Source organism: Chiloscyllium plagiosum, unplaced genomic scaffold (assembly GCF_037043375.1).
Source record: "Chiloscyllium plagiosum isolate Xiang-an unplaced genomic scaffold, Cpla_swu_hap1 HiC_scaffold_4, whole genome shotgun sequence".
In the NCBI taxonomy this organism is placed as follows: Eukaryota; Metazoa; Chordata; class Chondrichthyes; order Orectolobiformes; family Hemiscylliidae; genus Chiloscyllium; species Chiloscyllium plagiosum.
In genome coordinates, this window is record NW_028270142.1 from 104900175 (window position 1) to 104914099 (window position 13925).

General features: G+C 37.9%; 1 protein-coding gene across 5 annotated transcripts in view; it reads left to right on the plus strand.

Moving 5' to 3' along the window:
• esrp1 (epithelial splicing regulatory protein 1) overlaps positions 1-13488 on the plus strand; it is an 84212-nt gene extending 70724 nt beyond the window's left edge. For 3 of the 5 annotated variants that reach the window (XM_087986541.1, XM_043688049.2, XM_043688050.2), the window contains one exon: positions 11009-13488. In XM_087986541.1, the coding sequence (XP_087842667.1) occupies positions 11009-11164 (156 nt within the window). In that variant the 3' untranslated portion in view covers positions 11165-13488. Of the gene's footprint in view, positions 1-9243; positions 9371-11008 lie in introns of all 5 variants that reach the window. The other 2 variants (XM_043688051.2, XM_087986540.1) reach the window with 2 other exon arrangements.
• Positions 13489-13925: the final 437 nt, after the last annotated feature.

Consider the following 13925-nt stretch of genomic DNA (forward strand, 5'->3'; position numbering starts at 1 on the left):
GCATCTTTCACGGGCTACTGAGACACAATCCCCATAATTGTAGTTCTGGAAAAATGCTACATGTTAAGTTTGATGTATGCAATAGAGCAATTAAACAACTTCCATTAGTACACTTTATCAAATTTTTAATAGCTAATTTTCTGACCTGAAATCCCCTTCACCTGACTTTATCAACAATTGATCACATTCCATATCTGTAAGAATATTAATTTGCTTGCCTGTTTTTATTGGACTACTTATCTGGTCTCACAGAAATTAGATTTCATTCCTATGTTTTGTCACAAGCTCCCCCTTCAGGTACAGCGTGCCCTCAAGACATACTCTCACAAATGCAACTATTTTGGCTTTTATTTTGCAACACTTAGTGCTTATATGCAGTATTAAACAAAATTAACATGGTGATCCACGTAAGTAACCCTTATCCTCAATTCTGTATTTTTCACTGTTTTAAGGAATACATGTCTTTTCATTTCTGCTATCTTCCTCACTGCAACCAATATTCTGTTCATTATCAGATTGCTGAGCTCTCCTGTTTCTGAGTGGGTTTGCAATCAAAGGTTTACAGCTGCTCATATGTTTGAGATCATTCATAATCTCCAGCTATTATTGCAGTTTATACAATTTCTGCTGATTTTAGAAGTGGTATTGATTTCTGTGTGGGATCTTGTTCCTAAAAGGATGCACGTTTTTTCACATTCTTCCATAAGCATTACCTAGCTAAGTGTTTCAGAATCCTGTTCAACCTTCACAGATCTGTACCACTTATGAAATATCATTTGAGAAAATGTCACAGGAGTTTGATTCTGTTCTTTAAATTTCTAAACTTTTGCCTTTAAACTTCCAGAATTCACTTGTGGACATTGAGAACTACAGTTCTTACTGTACAATAAACACAAGACAATATATTTGAAAGAAATGAGTATATTTCTAATACTTTGCCCAGAACCATAATTTGCAATGAAACTATCCAGAGAAGTGGTAAATGGAATAAACTGTGGAAAAATGTGAAGTTATGTGCTTTAGTGGGAAGAAGAGAGGTGTAGACTATGTTCTAAATGGGAGAAGGCTTTGGAAATAGTCATAGAGATGTACAGCACAAAAACAGACCTTTGGTCCAACTCATCCATGCCAACCAGATATCCTAAACTAATCTGGTCCTATTTGCCAAAATTTGGCCCATATCCCTCCAAACCCTTCCTATTCATATACCCATCCAGATGCCTTTTAAGTGTTGTAATTTTACCAGCCTCCACCACTTCCTCTGGCAGCTCATTCCATAGATGCGCCACCCTCTGCATGAAAAAGTTGTCCCTTGGGTCCCTTTTAAATCTTTCCCCCTCAACTTAATCCTATGCCCACTAGTTTTGGCCTCCCCTACCCTGTGGAAAAGACATTAGCTATTCAGCCTAGCCCTGCCCCTCATGATTTTATAAACCTCTTTAAATGTCAGCTCTCAGCCTCCAAAACTCCAGGCCAAGTAGCCCCAGCCTACTCAACCTCTCCCTATAACTCAAATCCTCCAATCCTGCCAACACCCTTTGTAAATCTTTTCTGAAGTTCAAGTTTCACAACATCTTTCCTGTAGCAGGTAGACCAGAATTGAATGCAATATTCCAAAAGTGGCCTAACCAATGTCCTGTACAGCCTCCCAACTCCTATACTCAATGCACAGTCCAATAAAGGCAAGAGTGCTGCATGCATTCTTCACCACCCTGTTACAACATAGAGAAAAACAGCTGACATTATGCTTCTCAATCCCATTTTCTTGCCTTCTTCCTGTAACCCTTGATTCCCTTACAAATAAAAAATCTACAAATCAGAAACCTGTACCCAAACATTAATTCTGTTTTCTCTCCACAGATGCTGATAGACCTGCTGAGTTTCTTCAGCAATTTCTGTTTTTGTTTCAGGTTTCCAGCATCCTCGGTTTTTTGTTTTTGTTTTTTTTTAAATAGGAAGCCCTGTTTAGTCGTGTAAACAAAAGAAGAATACTGCCGATTCTGGAGATCTAAAATAAAAACAAGTTCTGGAGAAACTCAGTAGATCTGACTGTTCCTCAGAATCATTATGTAGTAATAGTTGGACTCTACATCAACTCTATTTCTCTCTCCACAAATGCTGCCAAACCTGCTGACCTTCTCCAGCACTTGCTGTTTTTCTATTATTCAGTCTCAATCTTCCAGTGTTAGTACCACAGAGTATTAAGCTCAAACCTGTCTTCTTCATAAACCATATTTGCTCAGTGTATAACATGAAGAATAAATTGACTCTGTCAAGAAAGTTTGTCAAGCTTTCCTTCTGGAGGAGAACTGTGGTGTCAATTCACTGCAAGCAGAAACATGGTCTTGGAGGGAGGGGTGGGACACAAATTTTTTTTACTGATAAACAGCTAAAGTTAACTTTGAGAAAGTGAGGACTGCAGATGCTGGAGAGTCAGATCTGAAAAGAGTGGTGCTGGAAAAGCACAGCAGGTCAGGCAGCACCCACGGAGCAGGAGAGTCAACATTTCGGGCATAAGTCCTTCATCAGGAAAGTGGGTGAGGGGAATGGGGTGGGGGGGGGGAGGGGTGGAAGAGGGTGCATAGAGGACTCAGAGATAAATAGGAGAGTAGGGTGGGACTGGGAGGGATGGTAACTGGGAAGGTGATAGATGGATGCAGGTGGAGGTTGATTGTGATAGGTCAGAGGGGAGGATGGAGCAGATAGGTAGGAAGGAAGATGGACAGGTAGAACAGTTTAAGAGAGCAGTGCCAAGTTGGAGGGTTGGATCTGGGATGAGGTGGGGGGAGGGGAGATTTGGAAACTAGTGAAGTTGATGTTGCTGCCATGTGATTGAAGGGTCCCAGTTGGCAGTGGAGGACTCCAAGATTTGCATGTCCTTGGGGGAGTGGGAGGGGGGGAGTTGAAGTGGTAGGTCACAGGGTGGCGGAGTTGTTTGGTGCAGGTGTCCCAAAAATGTTCCCCGAAACACTTCACGAGTTGGCATTCGGTCTCCCTGATGGGGTGGGGGGAGGGGAGATTTGGAAACTAGTGAAGTTGATGTTGCTGCCATGTGATTGAAGGGTCCCAGTTGGCAGTGGAGGACTCCAAGATTTGCATGTCCTTGGGGGAGTGGGAGGGGGGGAGTTGACAGGGTCACAGGGTGGCGGAGTTGTTTGGTGCAGGTGTCCCAAAAATGTTCCCCGAAACACTTCACGAGTTGGCATTCGGTCTCCCTGATGTAGAGGAGACCACATCGAGAGCAATGGACACAGTAGATGAGGTGGGTGGATTTGCAGGAAAATCTTTGCCAGATGTGAAAAGATCCTTTGGGATCTTGGACGGAGTTGAGAGGGGAGAGGTGGGCACAGGTTTTACATCTTATGCGGTGGCAGGGGGAGGTGCCGGGAGTGGAAGGTGGTTAGATGTAGGGGCATGGACCTAACAAGTGAATCGCTGAGGGAATGGTTTCTGCAGAACACAGAAAGGAGTGGGAAGGGAAAACTATATTGCGTTCTGCAGAGACCATTCCCTCCGTGACTCCCTTGTTTGGTCCTTGATGGTGGAGTCTGACTGGAGGTGGCTGAAATGGCAGAGGATAACGTGCTATATCTGGAGATTAGTGGGGTGAAAGGTGGCGACCGGGGTAAGGGAGTGGGTTTAGGGGGTTCTATTCTTGTTGTGGTTGGAGAGATGGGGTTTGAGAGTGGAGGTGCGGGAAGTGGAGGAGATGCACTAGAGAGCATTGTTGATCACGTGGGAGGGAAGATTGCGGTCACTGAAATAGGAATCCATTTGGGATGTCCAGGAGTGGAATTGTTCTTCCTGGGAGTAGATACAGTAGAGGTGGGAGGAATTGGGAGGAAGGGGTTTGTGAGGCGGTGTAGTCGAGGTAGTGTGGGAGTCGGTGGGTTTGAAATAGATGTCAGTGTTAACTTTGAGTCTAATGATATTAATCCTGATCCCCCAACAAATGACTAAAGCAACTCACAAAGAAGATTAAAACAAACCTTAAAAATGCAAATCCGGGTATGACTGTAGAGTTTAAAAAATTATTTTGGATGGAGCCTCTGACTTATTTCTGTAGGTAACAGCATGTTTTACATAATTTTTCCAAAAAAGTTTAATTATCATTAATCTACTATTGTAATGACCATTTATTTTCAAAAGTATTTGTGGTTACATCATTCAGACATGTCCAATAATTCTTTACAGTTAGGTCTCTTCATGAGCACTCCGTTTTCTGTGCATCTCAGTGTCAGTAATATTGACGATATGGTTTACTCTGTGATATAATGTTCACCCCTACAAATCAATCATGCACACAATTGTGGAGTCATGAGGCTTCTTTGAAATCTCTGAACTTGAGTAGTGCAGTGCTAGAACAGTTCGAAATCTGCCTTCCTATAGCCATGATTTTTGCTCATAAGAATATTCCAAGCAAAATCTTCTGATGGCTGAGTGCTAAATGGTATTGGAACCATCAGTTGTGAGGGAATCTAAATTTTCTTTTGGTGTCATGTAGTAGTTCTGGAAGCCCATGGGGAATAGGTAACCTGAATGCAAAGAGGAGTTAGCAATGTAATTAAATTATTAAAAATTGGAAAATAAAATCTGTGCTTCATAATATAAAATGTGCAAGCATGGATTTAGAATGTTCATTAATGAAAACTAATATGGAAGTGTTTACAGTTTATACACTGTGACTAAATCTCGAGTGTTATCACTATAAACTTTTTCTCAACTGTGTATGTGCCAGATGATATACTAAAAGATAATAAACTTGCAATGAAGGAGACAGTACAGATTACTAATCCTCAGAAACCTACACTTACTGGTTAAAGGCACAACTTAGGTGACATGTGACATGGAGGTGATGAAACATTGGTCTTGGATGCCTTGATTGTTTCAGGTCAAATGCTCATTTTCTAATTAATTCATCAAAGGCAGGGCACTGTGCCCTGGTGCTTTTTTCCTTAAATAGTTATTTTCTTCAGAGTGCCATTGTTTTTCAGAGCATGTTGCCATGCCATTGAACAAATTACTGCCTTGTGATTATCCGTATATGTGCCTTTTCCAAAATTTAACAGATGACCACTTTTATGGTTGTTCATGTGGAACACTAAAAATTCAATTGATGAGTGAAGGAATACTTAACTACTAGAGCTACAATCCTAGTGATGCATCTTGTATGAGGTAAATTAAATTCATTTTAACTTCAGAACAGTGTTTTTAAAGCTCACTTATTCACCTTCTGTTACTGAGTACAACATTAAAATCTTAAACGTCCTTGAGTCAGAAGGGTAACCTTGCCAAGGTTTCAAGTTGCAGACTGCTATTCAGTGACTATGTTGGGATTTATGGGGATGTCTGTTAAGAGCAGGACCGTATTCAGCTATTAATGAATTTGACTGCATGAGATCTGTCTGCATCCGAGGATGCATCTGGGTGAACTAGGTGGAGTTGACCAAGAGGTGGCAAGCATCTGTTGGTCTGTAACTATTTAGAAATGACAATATTGAGGAGAGGTAAATTAAGTGAAATATTGATAAGTGCTTCTTGCTAATATTGATAATTTCAGCCATTCCAGCTGAGCACAATTTTTCAATCATATATTTTGATCTTACCAACCGAGGTATCCGATCCACTTATTTATATAGACCTGATTTGTATGCTAGAAATTCTAAAAATGTCTATGCCGTAGATGCATGATTTTCCATTTTCTCTCCATCAGTTTCTAGATGAAAATAAATGCAATTCAATCTGGTATATTTCCAATGACTAATCTATTTCAGTGGCAGCTGGTGATATTTTTGACAAATGACAGATAGCTATACATGCATAGTTAATACAGCATGTTACCATGACAATTATCCCTTCCAATATACTTCTAGCACCAACCTGATTTATAAGTGATTTATACTGCTATCAAGCACAGGAAAATACTTTGTTACAAATGTGCATTTTTTACAGAGTTTTTGATATTACTGATGTATATGTGATTTGCAGTGTGTTTAAGTAAGGGCAAGTTGTAGGTTTTTAAATCATTTTTTCCCATACAGCCATTCCTTAATCAAAAATCTGCAGGTTGATTTAGAACTTATTGCTTACTAATGTGACCTGTTCTCTTTGGAACCCTGGCACTCTAGTCTTTTGTTGCTTATCTGAGCACTTGGGCTTTTACAACTCCACCTCCAATTGCAGTACTAGTTGATCTTCAGGGAAAGCAGCTGCAATTTCAATTTAATAGTCTCCACCACTATTCTGTTACCTCCTGAATTCTTCACTCTCTCCTTTTTAAATCGCAAAAAGAGCAAAGACTCCCTTATGCCTACCTCAGATTCAGATTTCAGATATCTAGGTTGTGTATCTGAAGTATCTGTTGGAGTATTTGCAAGTAGAAAGGCCTAAGGCCTATTTTAGACTATTTTCCAAAGCTAGGCTGTACTAAATGCTGTTACTGGTGTTTGGCTTCAGGATAAGAAGGTCTGTTTATACTGTTTAAACAGCGACATGGGGGCCTCTGCCAGAAACTTAAGTATTGTTTGAAACACTTGCCTGATGGTGTAGACTAAATAAATAGAGTATAGGTGTGTACAAAAATGTGGGAAACTAGAAGTGAAAGCGACCATAAAGTTTTGAGTTGCAATTTAAAAACTAAATTGATGCACTTCTATCCTTGAGAAAGGAAACCTACTGTTCATGTAAAAGCAAAATACTATGGATGCTAGAACAGTAAAACAAATAGACAATGTTGAAGAAACTCAACAGGTCTGGTAACATCTGTGAAGAAAAATAGAACAAATATTTTGAGCTTAGTATGACTTCTTCAGAACAAGAAAAGGTGAGATGAAGAAATCACACCAGACTCAAAACATTTATTCTATTTCACTCCACAGATGCTGATAGACCTGCTGACTTTCTCCAGTTTCCTTTGTGTTTAACTTACTGTTCTTACCCATCCTGCCTGTTGTGTGTGTGTGTCTTTAGTCCTACACCAATGTATTGTGATTCCTTACTGTTCTCTGATGGAACCTCATAATCCAAACTGCTGCCAATAATTCAAGATGATTTGTTATAATACAGGGTAAATCCCCCACCCCACCCTCACCTGCTAATTTTAAACCAACAACACAGAAAAGATCTATCCTGTGCAATAATTTGCAAAAATTTGAGTGGCCAAAGTAAAAATTAACAAATTTATTTCTTAAAGTAAAGCAGAGAATAATTAACTAACAAGTATTTACAACTCCTTCCTCTAACCTATCTTTTACTTGCCCTTCTATAATTCTAGTCCAATAAAACACTCCAATTAAGACTTACTGAAAAACTCAAATTTCAAAACCAGCCAGCTGTCAAATCTCTTTGTAGATTTGCTCTCCAGGTCAACATTGATGTTTTTCTGTGTGCAAATTCCTTCTCTCGACAGGTACCTCTCAGAGAGTTCTGACTAGCAGCCTACAACTATTGGTCCTTTGGCAGTTCTCCCTCAACTGTTCAATTTTTCCCAGTCTTATATCCCCAAAGCATTGGATTGTGTCATTGGCTTTTGATATTGTCAATGTACTAAATTCATACTTAATTCGAGTTTGGTTATTTTGGGGGTTATAATTTAAACTGATTGGCCTAATTCAAATTGGTTTTTGTCTCCAGGCAACTAGATACCCTGGCTGCTGGACCACATGTTCCATTGTATCTTAATCAGAACACTTGGTGCTGTCAGGTAGTTCTGCTAGCTTTTAACTCTCTTAAAGGTACAGTGCAGCCACATCTTCATAACACCTCTACCCTTAAGAAAAAATGAAACATTATAATGAAAATATGGCTTCATTTTTTTCTATTCTTTAAATATATCATCCTAACATACTGATAACTTTAATCTAAGTTCACCTTAACTTCTTGCCATATAACTGTGTGTGTGTGTGTGTGTGTGTGTATATATATATAAATAAATAAATACAAATCTCATCTAAACTTTATCAGTTAAATCCGTGATAATGCATCTGTGATTATATTCTTACAACCCGCAACGTGTATGATTTTTAAATTAACAGTCTGTAACATAAGACTCCAACTAAATAATCTCATATTCTTGCCTATAAAGCGTTCTAAGAATGTAAGCGGATTGTGATCCCTGTACACAACCGTCTCTGACACTTTGTTCATGACATACATATTAGAATGTTCTGAGGTCAATACCAAACGCATTAGTTCTTTTTTGATCGTGGAGTACTTCCTCTGGTGGATGTTGAGCTTCTTCGAAAAGTAACCAACTGGCAGTTCAATCCCATCCTCAGGTTCCTGTAGGAGTACAGCTGTAACTCCTATGTCACTAGCATCGATGGCAACTTTAAAAGGTTTTGAAACGTTTGGTGTAGCTAAAACTGGTTTGGTGGTTAATATCGATATAGCATCCATTCATGGTGATTAAGGAAGTTCAGTAGGCACAATACCTAGATTTCAACAATGATTTTTTAAAATCTGGTTAAGAAACTGGTGTTTATTTTTGGAGAGTGTATTCATAACTTGAGATAATTGAGTACTTTGAAGTCTCAAAGTAACTAATGTCATTCAGAATGTTGTTCAGGGGCCCTATAAATATTCCCATGCAGACATGGTGGATGTAAATCCAAAAATCAGGCTATTTAGGGTGGCATGGCAGCCCAGTGGTCAGCACTGCTGCCTCACTGTGCCAGGAACCTGGGTTCAATTCCAGCCTTGGTCAACTATCTTTGTGAAGTTTGCACATTCTCCCCATGTCTGGGTGTGGGTTTCCTCTGGGTGCACCAGTTTCCTGCCACAGTCTGAAGATGTGCAGATTAGGTGGATTGGCCATGCTAAGATGCCCATGGTGACAAGGGACATGCAGACTGGGAAAAAGGGGGTGAGTCTGGTGGGATGCTGTTCGGAGGGTCAGTGTAGATTTGATGGGCCGAATGGCCTGCTTCCACCCTCTAGGGATTCTATAATATTTGAACTAATTTAACCTGACTATACAACTGTATAAGGCCTAGCTTCTGGACAGTGTCGCCAGTAAAATATGGGGCTATGGAATATTGTTAAGAAGTCATACAGATATAATGTGTCCTAATTCTGACATTTCACCTATTCTTATATCTTCACTCAAAAGTTACTGTCTGAGAATTGAGAATTATTGCATTTAATGCAGCAAAGCACAGCAGCATTTTAATTTTCTTTTTCTTTGATGAGACAGAAGTTGTTTGAGTTTAATAGATATTTTATATATGTTCAACCTTGTATCAGTATCCAGCTGAGGAATGCCAAGGACTTGTACATGCGCATGACCAAGCCAGAACAGTGTTCACACATCCCAAAGAATGGGTCTGTATATAAATGGCTCATAAGCTAGACTTCTTATAAGAGAAGGTAGGTAAGGAAGTACTATATCCACCTAACTGGGTCACTTGACCTGTATTAAGGATGCTTTCACAAATCATGTGGTGTTGGGAAACCTGATGGTGTACGTGTGTGTAAAGCATTGTGGATCAGCTGTCTGCTTTTTTCATTTGTTTGGGTTTAAGGATTTTCAAATATTTTTGTTGCTGCACTACATTAGGACATGTGTTTAAGTATCTGTTTCAAAATATACAGTTTCCTTTTTAAACCTTTTAGATGCTTCTAAATTAACATTAGTCACTGTAAAGTAAAATGTGAAGAATTTATTTTGAAAGCTGATCAGCAAAATAATCTTGAATACATTCGGTGTGGTCAGTTTAGAGGTACAATGGGAAAATAAGTCAGAATCCTTTGATTCTGTAAACTACTAGAACAACAACTAGGAATTTTCTCTGTCTTCTGATATTTATTGCTCAGTCAAACTTGCCAAAACTGTTTGTGTATGTTATTTAATTGCTGATTGTGGGACTTTGCTTAATGGAATTTAGTTTCTGTATTTCCCTAATATTAAGACAGTAGCTACACTTCAAAACTGGCTGTGAAATGAATTGAATATCCAGTGCTTCCATAATACATGTTTTTCTTTCTGTGTACACACATATTGAAAAGATTAACAATTGCTTCAAAACCTTTACTAGTTCCAAGGAGTTGCACAGGCCGTTTGGAATGGCTTCGTCTTTGGCTGTCTTCTCTCACTCGAGAGAAGTGATATGCTTTACTTTGACTCCACAATTTCTATTACAACACTTCTAGGATGAGCAATATGGCAAGCATAAGTCTTTATTTTTTAAAATATAGCTGCCTGAGATAAAAGTAAGATGGCACTTGCACAGCACTGGCATATAATACAGAAATGCTGTATGAACATTCCTTATTTACACTGTCTCTGCATGATCACTTAAAATTCACTTAATTTTAAAAATCCCATTTCTTTTGTAGCAGCTTGATTCTGATCTTGCAACCGATTTGATGTTTACTTGCACATTTCCCTGTTGTTCAAACTTTAGAGTTCTAATATGGGAAATGTGTAATTCAATCACAGCAGTTACTATAAAAATCATTTGCCATATTCAATAGTGATATTATAGGGCATTTTAGCCTACCCCACAAGATCTCATTCCATGCATGATTCTGTAAATTAGGAGTTCCTCATTTTGTTTATTGTACAGTAAAGATCATCAGAAGATACCAGGCACTTTCATACAAAGAATACATCAGAAGCATTAACAGAGGCTTATTATTACCAGCAAGATTATATCTTGGGATGTAACTGTGAAACTGTTTTGAGTTTGTCTTTCTTTCACGACTTCTGACTATGATTTTCCATCCTGACATTAAATTGTTGTGATTCCCTGTATATGTAACAGATACTTATCCATATGAAACACAATTGCAGCAGCACTTTGAAACAGAGGTAGGGTTTATTGGAGTGTTCTAAATTAGCAACAAATATGGACAATAGCAAAATGAACCTTAAGGTGATGGGAATTGCAAATAACTGAATAAAAGAAACCTGTCTGGTGCTGGGACTTTATGTGTTGAATGGCTCATGTTAATGTGGGCTATGTTTCCAGTTATCTATTATTACGTTCCATTTATTTATTTGATGCAGATTCCCCCTGAGTCCGTGCTGATCATGTCCAACTTGTATGGACAATCTGGCGATGCTTTTGTGATATTCCCATCATTGGATGCTGCCAAGCAAGCTGTGGTAGAGAAGAACCACCAACACATTGGCAGTCGCTATGTGGATCTTTATTTGTTGTAAAATCTGATATGGAATACTCAATATGAAACATAGGTCATAAGCATGCAAAACTAATAGCATTTATAACAAAAATCAAGAATGAAGATGTTTCTTAAGATAATTTTTTATAACCACAAAATTAGAACTGTGCCATGTTCATTCTATGCTAGAGGATAAGTGAAGCAGGACATTGAAAGAATTAACAATATCACCAAACAATAATTTGGTTTAGTTAGCACAACCAATAAGGCAAAGGCTTTTTAAAATTAAAACTTTGATGCCATTGTGACATGTACATACAGGGTTCTCCACTTCAAACAATTTTGTTATGGATGATGTATATAGTAATGATCCAAGCTGACCCTTACTATTGTGCAAAATATATTCGGCTCATCCATGCCAGACATTATTGTAACACCTCAACCAGGCCATTTCCAAGTGATACAATAATACACTTGTGCAAAGTACTTCCTCACTAATTATTGCTGTAACATTCTGCAAGCTTTTGCATGTCATTTACTGTAGCTGTTTTATGGGAGGTCTGCTTTGACCTATTACACAGCAGTACAGGAATCATCCATGCCAATCATTACCATAGCTTGCTGGTAAAGATCAGTATACTTAGTGTAACACATCTATACTGGGAATTTCCATATCATTAACATAAGAAATCGCTTGTTAGGAATCACCTATGTTTTTGTTACAGTAAGACATCTGAAAAGCACTCATCTATACCAAATATAAATACAATAGATATGTACAGAAAACTTCTAATTTGTTAAATGCTTTCACATTTCTTTAGAAGCCTCCACAATGTCTCTGTGTCACACCTGTACAAGGGCTCTTCCCTATCACTTCCGATTGTAACATTCTTTTTTAAAAAGGCTCATTTATTAAAATCATTGCTGTAACATAACATAAAAGATTCTTTGACTCTGATAGTACACATACAGGATGATCCTAGAATAAGTGTTGGAATGGGTGACATTATCAGACACTGCTTCATCATTATTCTAATCCAAATACAAGCCTCATATCTGCCAATGGTTACTCTGACAACCCAATTTCATGCCAATGTTTTTCTGCAGTTGGAAGTTTATTTATCCTGCTATTTAACATTTAAAAGATTTAGTCCGTGAACTATCATTTTCTTTTCTAAGTCTCATAAATGTATCTTTTAAGTTAAATGAAAGTCATAAATATAAATTTTATATGTATGAATAGTTTACAAACATAGTTAGCTCTATTAAAGCTGTGTGCCTCTTAAAATAATCAAGATGAAGTATTGACTAAAATGTTCCAGTGTGCATTTTTTATTATCTTGGAACTTTGGTAGCCAAAATTACATACTAACACGCACACTCTTCTGACTGGAATTTTATCCTAGTTACAGTCAAATCTGAATATCAGTGTCAGTACAGACAAACAAATGAAATGGCCAAAGACATAGATAGTGTTAAAGCATAATTGTTTGATAGTACAAAGCTTAAACATTGTTAAGAAGAGACATAAAGCCAAAAAAACCTTTGACCTTGTTCTCATCAGGACTGGAATGTGAGAAACCAATTTTTGAAAGGGAACATCAATTTATACAGCACAAGCAACAGTGCACATAGGTGCTATTTGGTTGGCATGGAGATGCAGCTGGATCAGTTAATTTAGTTTAGTTCACTGATTAACCACAGATTAGGCAGGTAGACTATGATTAGTCAGTTTCTGTAACAATGCCACAATTAAAAAGATACAATATAGGCATTAACTCCTTTTACCTGCACAGAACAGGGTCCTGTGTGTGAAGGTATCTACCTTCTATTAAATGCAAATTAAATACACTGCAAGCTCAACTGATAATTTTAAATCCATGCTAACAGTGATTCAGCCAATTAGCACCCGCAACTCATATTGTATAAATTAGTGCTCCAATTTTAATGTGTCCTCGTCCTGATGAGTGCTATATGGGATGCTTTGCCTTGATGTATCTTTTTAGCAAATGTTGCAAAATGTATAGGCATGATTAGATTATCAATTACTAACTAATAAATATTATACATAAAATATTGTCAATCAAATATTACCAGATAACTCTGATATAAAATATTAGATATTAATGTCTATGAGCAGTAAAATGCTGAATAAATATTTTTATGTGGCAAGAATTAACGCAAGGAGTGCAATACTTGAGGATAATTCTGCGAGTTACAGTATGTGCAACCAGTATCCTAATGTTTGATTCAATGAAATGTCAAAGGAATGACTTTTTAAAGAAATACTGTAAATGCATACAATTATATATTTCAGTACATTTATATATTAAATTCAGTGTTAAATAAAATACTTCAAATATATTTGTAATAGTTCCTGGTCTTTTATTAGTCATTATAGATTTAGAAGTCAAATTGAATCCTTAAGATTGTATAGTGCCTAAGTGGAAAATGAGGTGCAGTTCCTCCAGCATTCATTGGGCTTTGCTGAAACAGTGCAGCATGCCTAGCCCAGAAACATTAATATGGGAGCAAGATGGTTTACTGAAATCGCAAGCAACTGGAAAGTTGGGTCATTCTGACAGAGTGGAAATATTCAGCAAAGCTGTCACCCAGTCTGCTTTTCATCTTACCAATGTAGACAAGACTGCCTTTTGAGTAATGAACACAATAGACTATATTGAAAGAAGTACAAGTAAATCCCAGCTTGAGACTGATTGACACCATGGACATTGAGGAAAGAGAGGGACAACTGTGAATGTTATACTTCCTGAAGGCTGTGCCTATGTGCAAAATGAGGT